Genomic DNA, 22,804 nt, shown 5'->3' with positions numbered 1-22,804 from the left:
TGAGAAAGATGAAGTAATAATATGTTATCGAATTTTTTTGAGCATGCTTGAGAAGATAAAGAGTAGACAAATAATTTAATCCATTAGCCACACAAGATAATCGTCTAACAGAATTGCTGAAAACCAACAAAAGTACGTTTTATTCTTATGAGCAAAATAATATGAAAAATGTTATAAAAAAATTAATACTTTTTAAATTTTACAAGAATCCCAAATATATTTTCCTATATTTTTTTAGCAAAAACGGATCTAGAAACCTTATAAAGTGGGGTTGAAAACTTTTTTTCTTCTTTTATAATTGTTTAAAAGTCTACCTTTTAATAAATAATATTTTTACGCAAAATTAATATTAATTTTGATATTAAATGATAATAATCTTAATTATTATTATAATAACATTACACACAACTTATTTTATATCATTTTATACTAATTAACCTTAATCATGGTTGTAATAACATTTGTACTATATATATATATATATATGTGAAAAGTTTCCGGGGAGGATATCCGTCCCTGTCTTTAATATGGCATATTAAATGATAATATTCTATTACTACAAATGTTAAAGTTTTCTTTGTATTTAATGTTATGGCATATTAAAGATTTGAATTTGATATCATTGATAAATTAAACTAAACAACTCCACAATGATTGATACGATAAAATGGAGATGACCGCTGACACTATCACAGTTGCTATTGGTACTACTTACTTTGGTGTCTTTCAGAAGTATTCCAAAATTGTCCTTTTTGACAAAAACACAACCAAATTGTGTTTTCATTGTCTATATGGGGGAAGCAAAAAAACAAAACACAATGAGAATATGATTTTGTTGTACAAGCGTGTAATAAAATTATATTTTTGTTGTAATTTTTTCATTCCTATATAGACAATGAAATCGTGTTTCCGTTGTTGAATGAAGTGAAAAAAAATAATAAAAATACAATTATGTTGTATAGGGTAAAACAAAGTCATATTGTCATTATTTTTTCCATCCCATGTATGCAACAAAAATACAATTTTGTTGTATAATATACAATAATGAAAACATATTTTTGTTGTTTATCCAACATCCCTTACCACCCTGATCACCATCCAAATCCGTTGATAACAAACATTGATTCAACAAGAACAACACCACAAATTCAAAAACAACAACACAAATTTAACAATAGAACCTGCAACAAAAAAAAAGGCAAGGTGCGTGTGGATCGTGATGCATGGGGTGTTTGGATCTCTACGCGGACATCAACATTGGTGGATCGTGTGCAGTGGACGAGGATGGGTTGCACCGTAATGGACAAGGAAGGGTCACGCGCAAAAGGGTGGGGGTGACAATTTTGGATATGAGGAAAAGGGAAGGGGGTGTAGGGTTTTGATGAACGGACAAAAGAGATATTTCACATAAATTGGTAGACTACCAATAACAAATCCGATAGTAGGAATAATTGTTTCCATAGATGTAAGTTGATTATTGTCCTCAACGATCTAGCCCAATAAAACATGCGGTGAATGTAGCAACTGGCTCAAGTGGCCAAGCCCATTAAAGTATTAATAGAAGGGCTGTTGCTAAGTACACCTTCAAAATCTTTACTTTTATACTCCTTTCACTTCTTTTTTCCAACTATATCTTTTATTTTCTTTTAATGAAGATCACAACACCCCCTTCTACTCTGCAGCACGGGACAAAACCTAAACCCCTATCTCTTATAAATACTAAATCCAAATGAAACATCCAAATCAAACTCAAACTAGTCTTATGACAAACTGATTGGCATAATCTTACTCTTAAATTTATCATTTGGATTGAGCAGCACCCAAGCCCTAGAATGTGTTGCTTCACTTTGATTTAAACTCATAGGTATCAAACTCTAATTGCAGCTATTGATGATATCTGAATGATTGATGGTTGCTTCAAAAATTAATTTGATAAATTCTACAGAATGGAGGAATTTCTTATCCTGCTTTGGTCTTTTAGTAGGCCTAGAAATTTGGGATTTTTGTTGCCATGACTGGGTTCATTGCACGAACTTTTCTAAATTACTATGAGAGAGTCTGGGCAAGGGATTTCCTTAATTAAATTCCTTGATAAGGTTTTGGAGTTTTAGTGTACTCATTTACTTAAACGTGTTTGTTTGCATGCTTTTATTAGGCGATGATGCTAAAGTTGACTTTAATAATGAGATCATATGGAACAAAAGAAAGAGTAAAGGGGACAGAGAAGGGGGTGCACTAACTTCTGGAGAAAAAAAGAAGATATAATTGGAAAAATAATGAGTGAAAAGAGGTGTACAAGTAAAGATGGAGATGTGTTTAGCAAAAGCCTAATAAAAGTAAAATATAATAAAGATAATACAGACAATACTAATAAAATATAAAATATAAGAATTGGGAGAAAATTATAAAAAAAAACTAAAATTGGTCAAAATTTGTGTGAGCAACTGCAAGTTAGTTTGATTAAAAGATGATGAATCATTTTCATATTTTATCCTATATTTAATTATAAAAAAATTATATGTGATCAATTAAAATATAAGTAAATTTGAATTAATTTCTTTTCATTTAACGATAAAAATGATATATTTTCACAATACTTTTCATTTACGTAGAGTTTTATTTTTAACTACTTTATCTTTGTTGTCCTATGTAGTTAAATATAATGGATATTTAAGGAAGCAAATTTATTTTTAAAATGAGATTACCAACATTAAACATGTTAACTTATTTTCTTAATTAGTATGAATCATTTTTTATATATTTTAGTCTGAAGAAAACTTATAGCAAATTACAATACGAATATTTATGTAAAAAATATATATCAACATTAAAACCTATTTTAGTAATTATACACTTAAAATCAATTTTGACAGCAAATTTTCAAACAACATTAATTTAATTTGGGTCAAAATCAAGTCCTTTATTTAAACAAAAATTATGTTACTTTAAACATGCAAATAATATTAATAAAATAATATATCGTAATGTTTTCCAATAAAATAGAGTACGTATAACTTACTAACCCTTTGATGGAGCGAACTAATTAATTAAGGACAGACAAAAAAGCTTGGAACTGAAACATCAGCATCAGTTAAAATTGTCTAAAAAAAACAAGAGGCATATATATTTATGTAGTGAGCGGTGCATATTGATGATTGTTACGTAGGTTCTGATAGATTAAATACCAACTGGACCAAGGGAAGAAAAAAGGACTGGTTGAAAAGCACTTGCCAGCTTAGCTGCTACAATTCCCTTGACAAAATAGCTAAGATGAAAATGACGCTAAGCAATTAAGCTTTCCATTTACGACGTCCTCATGCACGACCACCCAGATATTATATTATACTATACTTTGATTTTGATCGATCTTCTCTGAGCCTATGACGTTCGTTGATCAGCTCATACATATATAGGGTTCGATTAGATTTAGATGGAATCCTACCATCAATCATTATTAGACTTGGCGAAAGACCAAACCCCTTGCATATTAATTTGACCTGGCTGGATATTTTCCTTACAATATAGCTGCAACCAGTATAGTAAACAACAAATTAAAGCAGAGAAGAAAAATATCACAATGGATAGTACAAGTATATTGTTATATATATGATGTGGTTATGTGATAGAAGGAGGTTGAGGTTGAGAGGTTCTGGAGAAAATTTTCTGTCCTGGTGCAAGGATAGCCATGGGATCAAAATTGGCCTTTCGCTCCGCAAATCTGGCCCATTGATTCCCAAAGTGCTTGATCCAATCCTCCCGTGACTGGTAGTGAGGAAAGTATAGCTTGAAATCAAGGCTTCTGCTTGTGCAGAACTCAATAATCTCATTATTTTGCGCCACCAAGAGTTCAGCTGCTGGGCCCTTTGGGGGTGGTGGAGTGAATCGGAGCAAGGCTACTATGTAGAACATGTCACTGTCCGGCACCACCACTGAATGACGACTATCCCACCTGTTTTTAATTAATTCTTTATTTTCAAAAATAATAAATTGGCCAAATTTCTTTTTTATTTTTTCCCTCTCCCCCTCTATTCAAATCATTATTTAGACAACATAACACAAATACCTAGTATCCATTTAATTACATAAATTTTATGCATGTTCAATAATTTAATATAATGTATGAGGTCAATTCAATTCAAGGCGCATGACTTAATTAAACCAGTGATTATATATCCTCCTCATGCATCCCGGCCCCACCCAGATTGGCCATGGGGGACCCTCGAAGAAGAACCTAATTCCACACCATCAAGCTTCAAATCTATATAGAACCCATACAAATTCGGAATCACTGTAATTCGCTTTGCCCAAGTTGATTCTCAATTAGTAACACTCACCATGATAGCTACATTGCTTGGAATTAAAATAGATATTTATTTCAATTTCCAGTTCCAGAGACAATTTCCTACTTCCCATTTTACCCTCTCATTCTCAAGCGTTGCTTATTCGCTAACTAACCTAACAGAGCTGCAACAACCGCCTAAGCCCTAAGGGGATGCAATTGGAGAAGAGGAATGGGTTTTGTAGCGTACGGACGAACACAGAGTAAGATGGTACGACCATCATAAAAATGAACAGCTTATGATGATTTTCGATTGACGACCAAAATATGGTACAGTTGATGGGTACCTCTATTACGGGTCCCATTTATGGCTGACCACAAGTAGTAACAAATATTTGATACTCATCACCCTCAAAATCTTAACCATCCTCTTTGAATCAGCGGTTCAGTACATCACACAGTGTGTGAAACAAAAGGGATCGCTGGTCATTCATTTGCGTGGCTACTGGCCAACATGTCACACGGTGGGACCTGGTCCATGTCCTTCTCACGTGTCATGCATAGCTAGATAGGGACCGTTATTTTTTATTTTTTTTCCCTTCTTCCCTTTTGCTTTTTATCCTCGCAATCACTCATCAATCTTTTGTTCAGTTTAAAGAGAATGTAGTTCGCCCCTCCGAAGCCTTTTTTTATATAAAAAAAAAACAGAATAAAGGTTATTTTTTTTATAATAAATCTTTAAGTTGTTTATTAATATGTATAGTTAGATGTACATGCATTTACTAGTATATGTATTATAGTTGATGAAGGGTAGGAAGGGAACCAAGTACGTACTTGTTTCGCAAGAGAGGGTAGACTAAAATGGGTCCATCGACTCCGTCCTTGAGAATCTTCTTGAACACCTCACGATCAAAATCAACGATGTGGGACTTGGACACGAACAGATTGAGCCAAGGGTGAGGTGCATCCCAGGTTCCGTTGCCTTTCGCGTGCTCCTCCACACGCTTTACACGCAGCAAGAACTCCATGTATGTCACGTCCACCTGGAACTTCAGACCCTGAATGAATCGTAGCCGTCCAAGCAATCCATCCACATCCTACGAGCAAAGAACCCAAACCAAACCCTCTGAGAAGTGGTGCATCAGTTAGAGCAACACACAACTGAACATGTCATGGAATATTGGATTTGCTAAACTTAACGAGGGCATTAATTGTTATTGTATATAACACTAGAATGCATTTACGCGATGATAGGTAGAGTGAGTTCATATATACTTTTGAGATTCCAGAAAATGATGGAATTTTGGCTATTTGTGCAAGTATGGGGACCATAACGTCAGCGAGATCTCAATGATCAGCGCAATGGAGCACCTAGTGATGTTAGATTACCATTTTAGCCACAATGGGATGCTCCCTATTACGAAAATGACACATTGCAGGGACATTAATTAATGATAAGGCAGCAGCAGCAGCAGGTCAAGTACAGTAGTGAGTCCTCTGCGGTAATTTGAACTATATAAGGCACTGGCATTTTTATTTATATTCTCCGCCAGAAAATCCAATGGAAGATGCATCATTTCAGCAACCACATTCAACTTGTGAGACAAATTCTTAATGATAACATTCGTAAAGAAAAAGGATTTAGATTTTATTTAAATTTCATGTGTGATCAGAGAGGAAATTAGTTATTACTTACCGTATCGACACGAGAAGGATGATCCGCGTTACGATAGTGAAGAGCGAGCTCCAAGCAATACAAGACAGGACCAGCAGTGAAAGGGATATGAGTCGGGTCGAACACTTGTTCCGGGCCCAATGGAACTGTGGGCCATCCATTGGCCCGGTTATCACTGTTCACCAGAACGAACCCTTCCACGTAATCAAAACAATATTCCTCCACCAGCGACTCTGCATCCCTAGCATACTCCTCAAACTCAGAGTATACCACTCTTATCCACCTCACCTAATTTAATCATACCAAACAAAATATAAAATCATAAACAACCCAAGTGCTTCAAAATTTGAATAAATAATTAATTTGCTTCTCTTCTCCACCATATCTGGAGCTTCTTGAAGAACGACCCTGGCTCTGGTAATGATACCGAACTGTCCTAAGCCACCAAGCGCGCCAAAAAAAAGTTCAGAGTTTTCTGTTTGGGAGCAGCACAGTGTGTCTCCTTTCCCAGTTACAACTTCCAATTCCGTTACGTTCGATGTCTGAGGACCGTAACGGAATGTTTGACCGCTGACGCCGGCGTAGGAGAGCGTTCCGCCCACCGTTAAGCTGAGATAATCCGTCCACGACCTCGGGGCGAGGCCAAACTCCGAAACGCAGCGTTTAAGGACGTCTTCCCATAATGCCCCTCCCGAAACGTCGACGTAGGGAGAACCTTCTATCCAGAGAATCTCAAACGGGTCCTGGATGGCGCGCATGTCGAGGACCAGGCCCTGCTCCGCCATGGCCTGGCCGTTGATGGAGTGGCCGTTCCCGCGCGCCGCCACCGTGAGGCTAGAAGACGCCGCCGCGTGCTTCACCACTCTGGCGACGTCGGCGGCGGCAGAGGGCCTGATCAGGGCCAAGGGTTTGACGGACTTGATTCCGCCGAAATCCTTGCCGGCGACTCCGGTGGGACCGAATTCCTCGACGCTGGCTTGAAGCTCAAGCGCTTTGGAGAGGGTCGCTACGTCGTCGTCTTGCCTCGATTCGGCGTCGTTTTCGTGAACGAAGTGTTCCAGGTAAGCTAGCATCGCCGGCGTTGGTGACCGGTAGTTTTTTTTTTTTTTTTTGACTACTTAGCAAAAACTGAAGAGTGTCCTTCTTCTTCTTCTTCTTCTACCAGGTGAAGTTTGGCATTAAATAGCGGCTGCTTTGGATTTTTTTAATGATTAAAAAAAGGCAGTAGTGGGATTTTTGAGGATTCATTAGAATTATGACGTTATCGCCCCTTTCAATATTCCGTCGACGCTATGATCCCTTCCACATTAATTGTCTGCCACTTGCGCAAGTTTTCGAATTCGTGAATTTTTATCTTATTCCCTCTCATGTTTTGGTGTGAATGCAGTCTCATTCATTTCGGATGAGCTTCTATCGTGCGTCTTACAAAAGAATTATTGAAATTACTTGTATGAAAAGTTTTTTTTGTTTTTGAATTTAGGATAATTTTAAGTTTATAAACAGATCAATTTTTTCATTCGCACAAATTTAAGATTAAAATCCTAACTACATACTTACTGAAGTGACGAAGTTATATAAAAAAGATTGAAGTTAAATTTTCTATCAAAATATTTATATAGATTTTTTTTCTTACCAAATTGCAGAATATAGAGAGAAATTAATGTATAACGATAAAAGAGAAGATGCAGGGTAAATAAGTGATGTGGTGGTACAAATAAAAAGGAAAAAGTAACATCATGAAATGTTATTTAAAAAACAGTATCACTAACAAATTATTATCACCTATTATATAATGTATAAAACAATTGGCAATGTTTTCCCACGCGCCCTTTAGTTTGAAATAGGTAGAAAGAAGAGAAATAAGAGAACGTTTGGTATGAGAGAATTTGTTTCATGTTTGAAAATGGTGATGCCTGATAATCATATTTACAGGAAATTAATAAAATTTATTTGATTGGTTATTGAAATTTTTTAGATAATTTTTTTAGAAATCAAAGAGTTACATAATATTTTTATCATTAATCTTAATTATTTATCATGTTAAATAATTTAATAAGAGTAATATGATATTTATACTATAATAAAATAAAAAATAAACTTGGGAAAATAGGATTCCCTCCTCTTCTCGGAAATATTTTTGTGAGAATGTGAGTTAAAAACAATTCCTATAAATTATAATTTTCCAATCATATGTTTCTTAAAATTATGTATCAAAGTGGAAAATTAAGTTTTCTCAAGTTAGGATTCATAGAAAACTGAAAATTTCTCCCCTAACAAATATCCTCTAAACGAAACTGAAAAAATGTAAAAGAAAATAGGTATTAAAAATCTAAAGTTTTATTTTTCACTTTGTTAAAAACTAAAATAGGAGAGAGTAGTTTTGTATTTTGTTAAAGATATCTATGGTTCAAATCAATCAGAGCAAGATTATTTTTAATGCATGAGAATGCAACCTCTAAAAGAAACTAAACTAAGACAAAGAATGTTAACTTATTGTAGAGTAAGAGTGTTTGAATGAGTACCAGGTCATTCTGTTGTTGTCAGTGAATAAATATGAGATTTTTTTAATACACTACTACAAATATAATGATTTTAACATTCTTACACTAATATTAATTTTTGATAAAATCGATGTTAACAAAAATGTGATGGCATACTCGTAAATAATACAGGTTTGTTAACATCAATTTTTCAAAAAATCAATGTCAACAACTTGTGTTAACATCAGTTTTTTTTTTTTCCAAAAACCAATGTTACTAGAAAAACGTGGGAAAAACTCAATATCAATTTTTTAAAAAACCGATGTTGAGTTGTTGTGGGATCTTTTATAATAATTTTTTGACGTCAAAAACCCTTGAGCTCCCTCACTTTGCCTTTCTGACTCTTACTCTCACTTGAAATTCCTCGATTTCACACTTGTGGCTTTAAAACTCCCTCACTGTTGACACTACAACCTCTCGCAGTGCCTCTTCGCCTCTTCATCTACACGTCATCGCTACCTCTCGCGCCTCCACTCTCTTTCTCTTCGCCTGTCCATTCTCACCTCTCGATCTCCACTCCATTCGTGATAACAATGTATTTTCTAGTAGTCATAACAACGTACAATACGATATCTGATCCCATAACAAACAAAGAAAACTTAATAAAAACATTATTCGATGCTTAATTGCTTATTAGTTAACTCAATTATCATCATCATTATCTATAATCAATGCAATAGTGAAAATTTAGGCATTGATAACTGAAATTAATAGGTCAAGTAATTTATCAATGGCCTGCTTATGATGTAAATTTATTTATCAAAGGAGTGTGTTAAGATATGGATAGTAGGTTCATTTGCATCCTTCTTTCCTTTTTAAAACAAAAATAAACAGTAAAAAGAATTGAAGATTATTCCAACAAAGCCTAATTACAAGTAATGCATGCATGATTATTGTTGATCTAAAATAATTTTACACACAAAAGAAATTGAACACGAATTTTTTTATTAAATAAATTATTTTATCATATGTGAATACAGTAAAATTATACAAGATTGTGTTAACCTTATGGGATAATCATTATTAATATAAGTGTTTTTTCATTTGGCAATCAATTAAAAAATATTTAAAATATGACTTTTAATGAAATTATTAAAAAAAATTAACAATATTTTTGTATACATTGATCTATGCTTAAATAAGAGTGTGAAAATCTTTATATTATCAATACATATCAGTATAACATGAAATTTTTTAAAAAATTGAAAAATGATAAATTCTGTCCCTAAAAGTACAAGATACGAACAATTTTGTTTCTAGAAGTAATAAAATAACAAAATAAATCATCTTTGAAAGTGTAATTTTGTCATTGATTTTAATTCAAAATTTAAAAAACGTGACTTAAATGAAAATATTAATATATAATTTTAGATTAAAATGACAATAAATAATTAAGTTCAATAACTAATTAATTAAATTGATCAAATAAGAATTTTCACGAATCTTTTGATTATTTTATTATTTTTAGGGGACGAAATTCTTTCGTATACCTATTATAAAAGAGTGCATGAAAAAGTACAAGTATCAAATCTTATATCCTTTAATGAAAATGAGTTTTTTCATGAAAATATATTTCTCTTGATAAAAACATGTAAATAAGCATTGTTTTAATTCTTTCATAAAATGTGTATTCTTTCATAAAAGGATTCACCTCTTTACCAAAAGTCATTTGAAGGATTGTATCTCTTTATTAAACGATATATAATAAAAAAACAGAACCACACAATGAGCACAGAGAGACATTGATTCGTAGTATTCAATACATCTTTTTTTAGAGATATGTAACATGCATGGCAAGATGTAAGGAGAAGATTAAAGAAAATAACTAAAATTTCACCCAGTATTTTTTAATAAAAGTAATAAAATGATTTTATTTTGTGTTACTTGCTTTTACTTTTTAATGAAATTAATTTTTGTCACCTTCTAAAATTTACGTCTAATTTTGATTTATTTATAAAATCGTTTTAGTTAATAATTGTTTTCGTTTTACGAATAAAATTTTCTATAAAATGCTTAAAATCATCTCTTAAATTTTTACGGAAATAATTTTCTTACAAATAAACCAATCAGTAAATAAAACATTTCTTATGTTGTATTCTGTTCAAACGTTTAACTACTTATTACAACCTCTATTCCTTTATAATAGTCAAATTTTGGAGAATGTTCGTTCTAACTGTGATTTGTAAAGTTTAAGATTATATTAATTATTCTTTTATCAATTACTATATTATTATTTATCTCTTAATATTTAATTAATTTATATATGCATTTATTGTGAAATAAAAAAAGAATAAAATAGAAAATCTCACAACTATTTAATTAAAATAAAAAAAATTATTGTATTTTTTATTTCTATAAAATAACCTTAAAAGATAGTTTTAGATAGTCTTAAAAAAATTATAAAGTTAGGGTAAATTTATTATTATCAATTAAATTAATTACTATTTTTTAAAATCTTAATTAATTACATAATTGGATCTTATATATGAAAGAGTGATAATTGATAGAAAAAATTATTGATATCAATTACCGTATCATTTATTGATATCCCGCTACAATGTTTGTAATCAAAATCAAAGGCATGCTGTTTTTTTTTTGCCGGATGCATATTTTTAAAATAATTTACTTTTTGTTAATTTTTTATCACAGATTTTTTTTTATTCACCGTTATCTTATGCTTATTCGAATGAAAAAAAAAAAGATAAGAGAAAAACTTAAAGTGATCAAAAAGCTCAAGAGAGAAAATTGTTATTTTTTCCTCTTTTTAGTTAAAAAATATATTATTATCTATTTTTTTCTTTCCTCATAATTGATATTTCTCTTGTCCTTATTATACGGTTGTTATTTTTAATTAGTCTTTTATTGTTACACTTATCTTTTATTAATAGATTATTAAATAAAAAATACAGAACCTTCATTTTTAACATAAAAATCCTTGTTATTATATCGTATACTTAATTATTTTAGAATACTAATATTTTTAAAGAATACTGCAATTAAACAATACTGAAATTGTATATATAATATAATATAAATAAATTTATCTATATCTCTATTTATTTATCTATCACTTAATATAATATAATATAATATAATATAAGATGTACATGATGAAAAAGATTTTTTTATTTGAAAACGAAAATATATAGATAGATTGAAAAAAAGAATATATATACATCTCCATGTAATTTTATCGTAATACAAACAAAACCGTTGTATTTGGCGGCAACCGTCTCAAAGAAAGAGACATTCATACGATAATCCAAGGCATAAATCACAGCTTAAAGGTGGAAAATTCCAATAAAAATAGCATCAAGATTTGAATTACCCCTGATAATTCCAAAAATATATAAATATACAATTATTTTATTGAAGAACTAGGAGAAAGACTTGGTTGCTAACAGCTTGGGCATGGAGAAGTAAAAAAGGTTGCGCCATTAACTTAGTGAAAGGCTGAAAGCGATATCTATGCTCTAGAACTCAAAGTTTCCTATCTATTTAGCTTTACCTAAAATTAGAAAGGCTTGGTTCGAATGTATAAAACAAAGAGATTGACCTTTTTGTCCAGATATTAAAGAAGAATATTTGTGACATATCTAAGTCACCTACATCATAATTACTGTATATATGAGTCTGATCTATTTATTTATTTATTATAGGTCTTTTATTAAATTTTAGTTTCATTTGTTTAAAATTATGATCTAACTTAAAAACTTATTTAAAACTTACTTAGGTGGTTTATTCTATATAAGAATCTATAAATCTATTCTAAATAGACCTATATATAATATTATATATCATTGATTTGTTATATAAATAAGTCTGTGAGGTCTAATAGGCTTTTTTTAAATTCTAATTAAAATTTAACCTTTATGATAAATAAGTTAAGTCTTTTCCAGATCAGATCATAGACCTCAAACGAATGAAGTTATTAACCTATTTTCACTCTTAATTGTGATTATTAAGTAATTGGAATTTGTAACATTGTAGAGAATATATATAGTCATAATTCGTTTGACAATCAGTTTAAAAATTCAAACCCAATACATATGGTGAGGCCAGCACAGTTAAAAGAAATGTTGGTTATTAAAAAATTAAAAAAATGATATTAAAAGAATCAATTTTCACTAATTTACTATTCTTAATATAATTTGTTCTGGATTACTACTAGATATTGAGCAAATGACCTAATTATATATCCAACTCAATCCATAAAGAACCTCTCAAACTTATACCTAGACCAATGCAAATACTTCTTTATTGTCCGGATACGTTTCTGTTGAAAGGAATATCTACTCTCTGCTAACTGCATGCATATGCCTCCTTGACAGATAGAAACCAACACCAACGCTCACTTAACTTCATTCCCTCGTTTGAGTCGTTTCACTCTTAGGCCAACACGTCCATATAACACCAAAGGCAATTCTCCCCCTTCGTATAAGCTCTCTTGTTAGAGCTTTTATACTTTTTAGCACATGCTTACTAGTCTCAAAATATTGGCAACTGGCAAGTGACCATTATGTCATACACTAGATATAGACATGAAAATCTTCCATGGACCCGTCACCTAAATTTCTCACTATTTGATGCCCACGAGTATTTATATATCACCCCATATTTGTTTAGATTATATGGGATAGTGTACAATTTATATAGCCTGGACAATGTTTTTTCTTAATTAGTTAATCAATTTTTTAAATTGAATTAAGTATAATTTATTACCAAAGCTATCATGATAGTAGAGACTGTAGAGTTTATATCTCAGTCATACGGTTAACTAACTTAGATATATCTACTTGCATATTTCATATTTTAAATGTATAATTAATCCCAAGTGTTAAGAGGTGTGTTAAAATCTCATATTTTCAATGTTAAGATTTGGGTCTTGGATATACAATTAGGTTAAAAATTAGAGGAAAAAATTTATTATTTATATTGATCTTAAGCAGCTTAAGCTTAAACATGATTGTTTCCAATAAAAAATATTTATAATTTATACCAAAAAATAAACAAAATACTCTATAGTTACAGATATCTGTTCCTTTAATTTATTTCTGGGAATTGCATTAAGTGCACCCTTGTATCAATTTTAAAACACTCCTACGTCTGAGAAAAGGAAGAGACAAAATCATTTTGGTTTCAAAGGAAAGGTTGTGCGCCTGTCCTATATAGCACTTTAATTTGTAGTGTGGAATTGTTTCAATATTTTATCTTTTTTTCTTATCTATCATTTGAGGTGAGTTTCAAAAATCAAAACACTTATTATTACCTGAAGTCGTGAACTCATATAATGATTTATGAATATTGTAGTAATAAATAAGAACCCAACAAATTAATTAATGTTTCGTATGCCATTTCTTGAAGTATCAGAACAACTCCCACCGCTGAAAAAGTGGACGGAGGACTGGAGAAGTGTGGGCTAGATGGATCCAACATTAAAAGGTGTTTGAAATCAATAAAATCACTCTTATTCTATTTATTTAGTGGTAAATTTAGAAGACATCAATGTGAGCCATTCAGATTATTTAAGTATAGTAAAGTATAGTGCCGACATTTAATCTGTATGTGATTTCGCATTTTCATTAGTTTTTTATCGTCATTAGAATACTTTAGATCGGTGCGCGTGTTCTTCTTATCCACGCTTAATGCGGCAGTTATAGGTCCTGCTGATTCGAACCAAGTTAGTATTTCATTTACTACGTTCACAGATTATTGACTTCTGATGTAATACTGAGGCATGCTTCAGATTCTTAAAAGATCTCAGTCACGTCAGCTTCGATTTATTGATGTATGTTTCGATTGAAACTCAACGTCTCAACCTATATTTTGCTAAGTATATGGCATATTAAATGCGTGTCTTTTGTTTTGCAATTTGTCGTACTCGTGTATGATAAACATCGATATATCATATATGCACCTAGCCTATTAGTTCATGCTATGATTGGTCAATCTTTATAGAATCATAGGCAGCTATTTTAATATCTCCCATTTTGCTACTTTTTTTCTTTTCTTCCTTTGCCATTTAGCCATATCAGTCCAAAAGAATTCTCGAAATCCACGACAAAAGTGATGATTAATTAGTTTAAGACTATTCAATAATAATATATAATAATATGTAGTTTCGGAAAGTTACAAATTATTTATTTTTAATTTTATTCTTGGATATATTTTTGTATAATTTAATCTCCAAAAATTTAAAGATATATACCCGCTTTTTAATTCTTGAATGTATGTTTTTTTTTGGTACAAGTCATTCACTTTTTGGACTTTCCATTTGTTTTGTAATATTATTTTGTTTTTTCAGTTTTGCCGTCAATTAAGACTTGAGTATTCGTTGGGGATCCTCCTGATCTGACAAAAAATTACAAGCTAAAGTTTACCACTCAATGTAGCCCAATATATAGGCCTCAAGTTCACTACACAAAAACAAATAGACTCATGACCATGGCTTCAACACGAGACTGAAGGAATAAAAAAAAAACTTTGTTCGACGGGATGGATATGCTGGTAGCTTTAAGTTATTGGGCATAAGTATCTTCTACCAAAAGAGTGCTTATTTAAAGAGAATCGAATCGTGCAAAGAGAGAGTATAAATATCTTGAAGACCTTCTTTAGAGAATCATGTACCACCTTAGTCAACTACGACTATTAATTTATTAAATGTGTAAATTCCAATACACAAAAGTTTAAACAAGTGAAAATTATGAACAACTAGAATCTTAGTATATCCTGATTTCTTGAAATTATACGGGAGGGAGTATTATTTATGATTCACTTTGCATTTATGTCAAGTACAACCAACGTGTTAGGAAATCAACACCCACGAGCGATTCGTTCATATACATTAATGGATATTTGACTCTTTTAACAAGAAACAAAAAAATCAAGCAAGCTTATTGCATAAGTGTAATAATGGCATTAAAGAAATCAAACTTATTAATTGGAAGACTTAAATGCGGCGAATAACAATGGGAGCTCCATGCATGTTGTGGCATAAGAGTAATATATATAGTACAATTACTTGGAGCAAGAGCATAAGAGGGTGAGAGCTGGAAAGAAAAATGCTGAAGAATCATAGCCAGGGCAAACTTTGCCTCTAGGAAGGCAATGTTTTGAAGCCCTTTAGTAAATCTAACTGGGTTGAACTCTTCGGGATTCTCCCAATAGTTACTATCATAATGAAGAAGTAACAATGGTAAACAAAACTCAACCCTAGCCGGGATGGACATGCTTCCTACCCTTGTTTCACACCAATTGTATTTGTGAATGGCTATTATAGGAAATATAGTCTCAAAACTTCATTCAATATCATTTTTTTTTATCATTGACACCTGCATATATATAGTCAAACATTTGGGGTTAAATTTTGGGTTCAAAACTAGTTATTAGAAGTACAGAACAATAGAAAATTGAACAAATAATCAATTTTATTCCCAAAGTATTGACTTGCCTCTTAAATAGTCCTTAAAATAAATAAATTATATAAGTAATCCTTTTTTTTTATTCATATATAAGTAATCTTTTAATTATTAGAAGTCATGCTAAATAGTCTTCCAAATATTAAAAAATCTTTCAAATTGATCATTAAAGGTTAATAGAATATATCAATTTAGAAACTAAACAGTCTTTCAGGTATTCGAATATTCAATACTCAAAATATTACTGATATAAAGTTTTATTACTTTATGGAGTATTTAAGAGAGAAAAATCACAGAACAATACTTTTAAGACTAAATTGATGGTTTACTAAAAAATAATCATTTATTCCCTTTGATTAGATTTTGTAATTAAACTTACTATCATGAGGTGATGTGTGCCTTCATAATCGCATAATCGGGTGCTCTTTTGTCAAAAATCTCCAACACCTCGCCTTTTCTTGACAATCAGGATGCATATATAGATAGAACAATCATAGTCGGCAAGCAGAATAATAATAATAAAAAACTAAAATCTCTGAAGATATTTTCAAATAAAAAACTTAAAAAATTATTAGAGATGATAAAAAATGAAAAAAATTATCTAAAGATTAGAAAATAAAGTATAACAAATATATATGAATTATTCAAATAGTAAAATTATACTGTAAGTGTTAAGTTTTTATTTTTGTTTCTAACTATGTTTCTGTTGAATATATTCGGAGTGAAAAAAGAATATGTTAGTGCTGAAAAAATAATATAATAGAAATATAATTTCATTATATATTTGTACAATAAAATTATGTTTTATTATAGTTTTTTTTCGCCCCCACACATATACAACAGATTTGCATTTTCATGACAAGAATAATTTTGAAAATAAAAAAAAATACACCCACGTGGATGGTGCGAATAGCAAAACGTAAAATGAGATCGAATATCTTATGTGCATTTATCTATTTTTAACTCAGTTCCAAAGAAAATCAGAAAAATGTGAGTGTTGGACCTTCATCCAAACACTAACAGTAAACCTGTGAAACCATTACTAGTTTATACATCAAACTGCTTATTTTTTTAGAAACTACATATTTTAAAAAATATATATTTGGTTCAAATAAAATAATAATAAATAATAATTTTCTTTCTTCCACATATTTAACATAATTATATATTCAAAATTTAAACCTAAAACTACTATTTTTCATCAAACTACAATAAATTTATCGTAGTGTTAGAGAAAAACTTAAAACTATTGGTTACATTAAAATAATTTTATCAATTAATCTACACCCTAAATGATAAATCAAAGAGCCTTTACATATATATCTTCATGTATATTTTTTACCTAGGTAGTATAACACTAATGTTTTGTTTAGAGAAAAAAAATGAGTTAGTTGTCTGGTAAAGAAGATTTAAAGAAAAAATAACATTAAAATTTGTGAAATAAATTATAATATTTTTTATTTATTTTTACTCATTTATCTATCTCTTCTTGTGTTTTTTTATTCTCTTCATCAAATATCTTTCATTTCTATTTTATTTTTCATTCATCTATGTTATTTTGTTATATCTATATATAATAGTAAATAATACTAATACTAATAATAATAATTAAATATAATAGTAACATTAATAATAAAAGAAATATAATAAATAATATATATATTATTTATTTATTTTTTACTTACCAAAATATTTTATTTAAATATTTCATATTTTTTCATTTTATTTCACTTCAATCAAACAATTTTTTTTCTCTCGCATTCATTCTTTTTAAATTCTCCCAACCAAAAACAAATACTGAAAAAGGAATGTCGTGGTACAGGATAACTTTAGGTCTTTACTTACATTACATCTATCTCGCCAGTGAAAGACAGCGTGCAGTGCCGGTGTCAGGTGGGTGGCCCCCCAACCCCTCCTCCTCCTACGTGGGACTTCAAGTCTGAATGTCTGAAACAAATAACTGGTCCATGCTACTTTTTTAAGTCCTTTTATCATTTTAAAATTTTTGTTGATCTAAAAAAGTAAGAAAATATTAACATTGTTAGTAAAACTTTAATTTATAACTGTTTTCGTTTTAAGTGAAAAAAGGCTTGATCACAACTTCTCCGTTTTATAATAATTATTGTATAAAAGAAAAAAAAATTCTCAAAATAAATGTTATTTTAGTTTTATAATGTAATATTAATTATTTTTTTATTATACCCCTTGTAATATTATTGAATGATGATGATATAAGATTAATTTGATAAAAAAAAATTATTCATTAATTATTATTTTACATGTGTAAAATAATTTAAAATCTTAATTATAACGATAAAATGGAGTAATATTTTATGTAACAATTCATATGAGAAATGAAAAGAGAAAGAAGCAAATCCCTTTTTTCTTATCAAAGCGGAAATAAGAAGAGAGAGAGATCTGCTTTTGAAATTTGAATCTGAGAAGTATACATCAATGATCTATGACCGTTAGATGCTCCAGACATGAAATTAATGGCGGAGACAAGAGAACGACGTAATGTACGAGTCATGTGCACATCCATAATATACTTCCAAAGCATTGTCTTCATCTCGTCAGACTCTAATTGCACAAACACGTGTCTTAAGAAAACGATCCCATGGGCCCAGCTTCATTATTATACATTTGCAAGCTGGCTACAATAGTTTTTTGTTTTTATTTTTAAATAAATATTAATTATTAATGTGTTAATATTTATTAATAAACTGATTTGAAGTTTAAACTCATAACCTCTTTCTTATTTTATTCTTTTAATCATTAAATCAATTTTTGTTATCTTTAATAAGTATCGGTAGGAAATACTAGTTAGAATACAAATTATAAAAAAATAAGTTAGAATAAAAAAACAGATATTTTATAATGCAAAGTTTGATTTTCTTAACAATTATATTTTTAAAGTTCTACTTAACAAATTTTGAAATTCAATAATTCATTATATTAAAAATATAGAAAATATTAAACAATTATATATATATATTTAAGTGAACAAAATTTTTTAATAAAGCATACTACTAAATATTAATTATGCTTAAATATTTTTTAAATAAGTTTTAATTTTGGTCCTTATATTTTTTTTATTCATAAAAATGTGTTTTTTTTTTCTATTGTCACGTAATACTCAATGGCTACTTACATATTTAATAGAAGGCTAAGTAACCATTCAAAGTGACACTCACTAAGATACTAACACGTGTTAGTAGTACCATGTTAGCTAATGACACTTTTACTTTTTTAGATTTCCAAAATAAATGTGTTCATGTACCATAAAAAAAAGTTAAGGAAATTAAAGAAAAATGTTTTAATACCTTGTTAGCACGTGACAATTCTATTTTTTTAGATGTCTAAAATAAATATTGTTTATCTATCATAAAAAAGGACAATACCAAAAATAAGACCATATTAAAGTGTGTGTTTTTTTTTGGGTGAGTGGAAAGTTGATTACGAATAAAAATATTTTTACTTAAAATTAAATTTGAAATGAAATGATTTATATTTAAAAAAAAATTATTTTAAAATTAAGTTACAAGTCAAATTTATTATAAAATGATTTTATTTAATATAAATGTTTCCTTAAGTGAGTGTTTGAATTTATATTGGATAATGAAGTCATATTAAAAAAATCAGTTAATATATTTGTATGCCAATGTTTATATGTTTAGTTTATTGAAAAATTAATTCTAAAATTGTTTTGAATAAAATGGATGTTGAAGTGAGGTGATTTATATGTTTAGATCTTTTATTTCAATAACAAGTTAATAATAAAAATTAATATAATTTTTTTATCCAGCAAAAAGCTACTTGAATCTATTTCAACTAAAAATTAATTATAAATTTATAAACATGAAACGAAAGATACAAACATTTATCTAAAATCATATGAACTAACATTTTAACGTGATTTTGGATTATTCAATGTGAAGTTAAACACAGTTATTTTGACTTGAACTCAATTTTAAATTTAAATTTAATTTTTTAACGTGAGATCAAACATGTAAGCATTTATTTGAAATTATGTTAATTTGTGATTTTGGACCAATGTCAATCTAAATACACCTTAATAAGAAAAATATATGGTTTTGATATGGTTACAATTTTAAATTTAAATTACATAACTATACATTATAGTGAAGATTAAAAAGTTAATTAATAACTAGTATCTTAGTCTATGAATGACACATGATAAATATTTATTTTTATATAATGAATTCGTAAATTAATATCTTTCAATATGAATTATATTTTTTTACTAATAGCAGTGAGTGATTTGTGAACTGCACTCCATAGGAGATAAAAATGAGAATATTAAAAATGATAAGAAAGTGAGAAGAATAAGTAGACATGACAAGAAAACTTGTATCTGTGGGTACCCGTCTGAATCCTTCCCGACTTTGACGGATAATACCTGAGTTGACTGGGTATGGGTTCGGATTCGGGTTTTTTTCGATAATCAAAAGTCGGGTACGAGTACGGGTATGAGAAATCCATCCCGATGTCGAACTCGAACCCGTTTCGTCATTTAAAATCTTTAGAATTTTTGCATAATTTAATCAAAAGACATAGAATTTTTATTACTAGTTAATTTTATTTTAGAATTTTTACATAATTTAATATTATTTTCTTAACTATTTTTGTAGACACGCGTTATAATAAATTTATTGATATATAAGTAGTTAAAAATAAATATTTAACAATCAATTTATTTTTTCTAAAATCAAATTTTTAATATATTTTTTTACAAAAAAATGTTTTTCTAATTTGAATTGTGTATGGGACGGGGTCGGGGATACCTGATATGTGACGGGTACGAGGATTAGACAATAAACTTAAATCCGTTAGGTAGGAGATATGTTGGGGAGTCGGGATAAGGGATTAGGGAGACAATACTCGTACTCGTCTCACCCCATTGTCATGTCTAATAATAAGAATCACACTTTCAAGAGTGTGTATTCTAATTTATGATATATGTGTAAATAATTATATGATAACTTAAGAAATGTTTTTTAACATTGACTATTGAAATAAGATATCACTTGACTAATGAATTAACTCACACGAAATTATTCTAGTATGATGAGATGTCTCTTGAGTTCAAGTTATGTGTATCTAATTATATTAAATACTTAAATATGAAATTTTGTTATCTATAATGATGGTTTTGGCGAGCTATTTCTAATAAAAAAAAGTTATGATTTTTTATTTATTATAATTAACTTGGATATCAAATGGACCTCTCTTAAAGATAATTTTAATGTGACAGACTTTTCTTATTTTGTAATTAATTTCACTACAACACTTGATGCTCTAGCTAATTTATTCACTATTTTCAAGTGTGATTTCTATGTTATGTATTGTTGTGCCTAAAGGTATATCGATTAAAGTAGATTCTTCTTTTTGATTAATGAAAACCTTTAATGATAGAAAGAGATTTTTATATCCCTAATAATTTGTGATTTTTTTCATCCATATTATATGATCAATTTTAAATGTAAGTGAATACATGCCTTTAAAGATAGGAGAGTTACACCATGCCTCTAAAATTAGATTTCCCCCATGACAAAAAAAAAGAGAAAAATTATAAATATAATAAATAATGTAATATGATTTTTTTTTGTTCAAATGTTCCTTTGAAAGCGATGTGAATGACATATCTTATCAGATCGCCTCTTTAGTTTTAGTCTTTAGAGCATAGCAAGACAAAAACGTCATTCCCTTTGTGACTCCACTCGGGTAGATGGATGAGAAAAATAAGGGAAAAAAATAGAGAAAAGTTATAAATATAATAAATAATGTAATATGAAAAAAAACAAAAATCACAAAAAGTAAATGAATATGAAATAAAAGAAATTCTCAATAAAAAAGGCGATTCTTTTTACAATAAGAGAAAACCTTATGATATCTCAATAACTTTAAAAATTATGATACTGTTATTAAAAATTCTTTTTCAACTTCTCAATGACCAAACTGATTAGTTATATTGGTCAAACGTCAAAGCATCTCTTCTAATAATCCATGAATTTAAAATATTAATATATAAACACTTTAATATTATGTACACTTACTTTACATTCTATTTTTTATTGACGAAAATAAAAAATAATATCAAAATTTATAATAACTCATACACATCTCATCAACCAATTAAGTTAGATTTTTTTAACTTATTTTTGTATATATCATATTATATATTATATGTATAAAAATATCATTTATTATATTTATCACTTCTCTTCTATTTTTGTTTATCTATCAGTATAGATAAGATAAAAATATATTAAATAGTATGAACTACCATATATTTATAGTTTTGGGTAATCTCTATGAAAGGTACTTCTTTTTTAATCTATGAGAAATAATTAGTAATATTCAACTACATATCATATAGAGATTTGTGTTGATTATGACAATCAAAAGCATTGTGTTTGGTAACTTATAAATAGGCTACAAATAAAGTGAAAAGAGAGATGATGATAAAAATAACATTGTCTAGTATAAAGTATATGATTGAATTGGTGGTGGAATTGTGGTGAAACATGATGAGCTCTGTCAAACTCAGTTTAAGTACTTTGAAAAAATAAAAAAGTCAGAGTGAGGTTGAAACAAAATAGAGTTGTTCGTATTTGGTTCAAGTCGAGTAGAATAATAGTATCTATATGAGAGTTAATTCCGATCCAATCAAGGAGGATTTGTTAAAACTCTTATTATCATAGTCACACATGTCTAAAATTTAAACTCAAAATATTTCTAATTAAATTGAAACAATATTGCCTGATCTACATAGTATTAAAATCAAACAATTCTAACTTTTTTTTCCCCTCTTTTATTTTTGTCTATATTATTTTCATCTACTCTATTTTTTTCCGAGAAAAAAAGTGCT

The 22,804-nt window shown here is 29.2% G+C and overlaps 1 protein-coding gene and 1 long non-coding RNA gene across 3 annotated transcripts; one reads left to right on the top strand and one right to left on the bottom strand.

Annotated features, from left to right (window-relative positions):
* Nucleotides 1–3,067: 3,067 nt before the first annotated feature.
* On the bottom strand, nt 3,068–7,142 carry LOC114408858 (cytokinin dehydrogenase 7-like). Of its 2 annotated transcripts, none has more exons than XM_028372043.1 (4): nt 6,335–7,142; nt 5,976–6,242; nt 5,114–5,376; nt 3,068–3,525 (listed from the first exon to the last, which is right to left on the bottom strand). In XM_028372043.1, the coding sequence occupies exons 1-4, from the start codon at nt 7,025–7,027 to the stop codon at nt 3,336–3,338; spliced, it is 1,413 nt and encodes a 470-aa protein (XP_028227844.1). In that variant the 5' UTR covers nt 7,028–7,142; the 3' UTR covers nt 3,068–3,335. The 2 variants fall into 2 exon arrangements, with proteins under 2 accessions (XP_028227844.1, XP_028227843.1); XM_028372042.1 differs by having other exon boundaries at nt 3,466–3,949.
* Nucleotides 6,877–7,293, top strand: LOC114408859. Its single transcript, XR_003665948.1, has 2 exons — nt 6,877–7,015; nt 7,120–7,293. It is a non-coding gene; the product is annotated as an uncharacterized LOC114408859 (long non-coding RNA).
* Nucleotides 7,294–22,804: the final 15,511 nt, after the last annotated feature.

The sequence above is a fragment of the Glycine soja genome, chromosome 4 (genome assembly GCF_004193775.1).
Source record: "Glycine soja cultivar W05 chromosome 4, ASM419377v2, whole genome shotgun sequence".
In the NCBI taxonomy this organism is placed as follows: domain Eukaryota; kingdom Viridiplantae; phylum Streptophyta; class Magnoliopsida; order Fabales; family Fabaceae; genus Glycine; species Glycine soja.
The sequence above is the reverse complement of the archived record's forward strand: the minus strand, read 5'-3'. Positions and strand labels throughout refer to the sequence as shown.

Coding starts and splice junctions, on each gene's coding strand:
- LOC114408858 (XM_028372042.1), bottom strand. CDS start 7,027: ATGCTAGCTTACCTGGAACACTTCGTTCACGAAAACGACGCCGAATCG. Junction 5,377..5,975: donor ATCCTTCTCGTGTCGATACG/GTAAGTAATAAC, acceptor CTTTGCTCGTAG/GATGTGGATGGATTGCTTGG. Junction 3,950..5,113: donor TACCCTCTCTTGCGAAACAA/GTACGTACTTGG, acceptor AATTAAAAACAG/GTGGGATAGTCGTCATTCAG.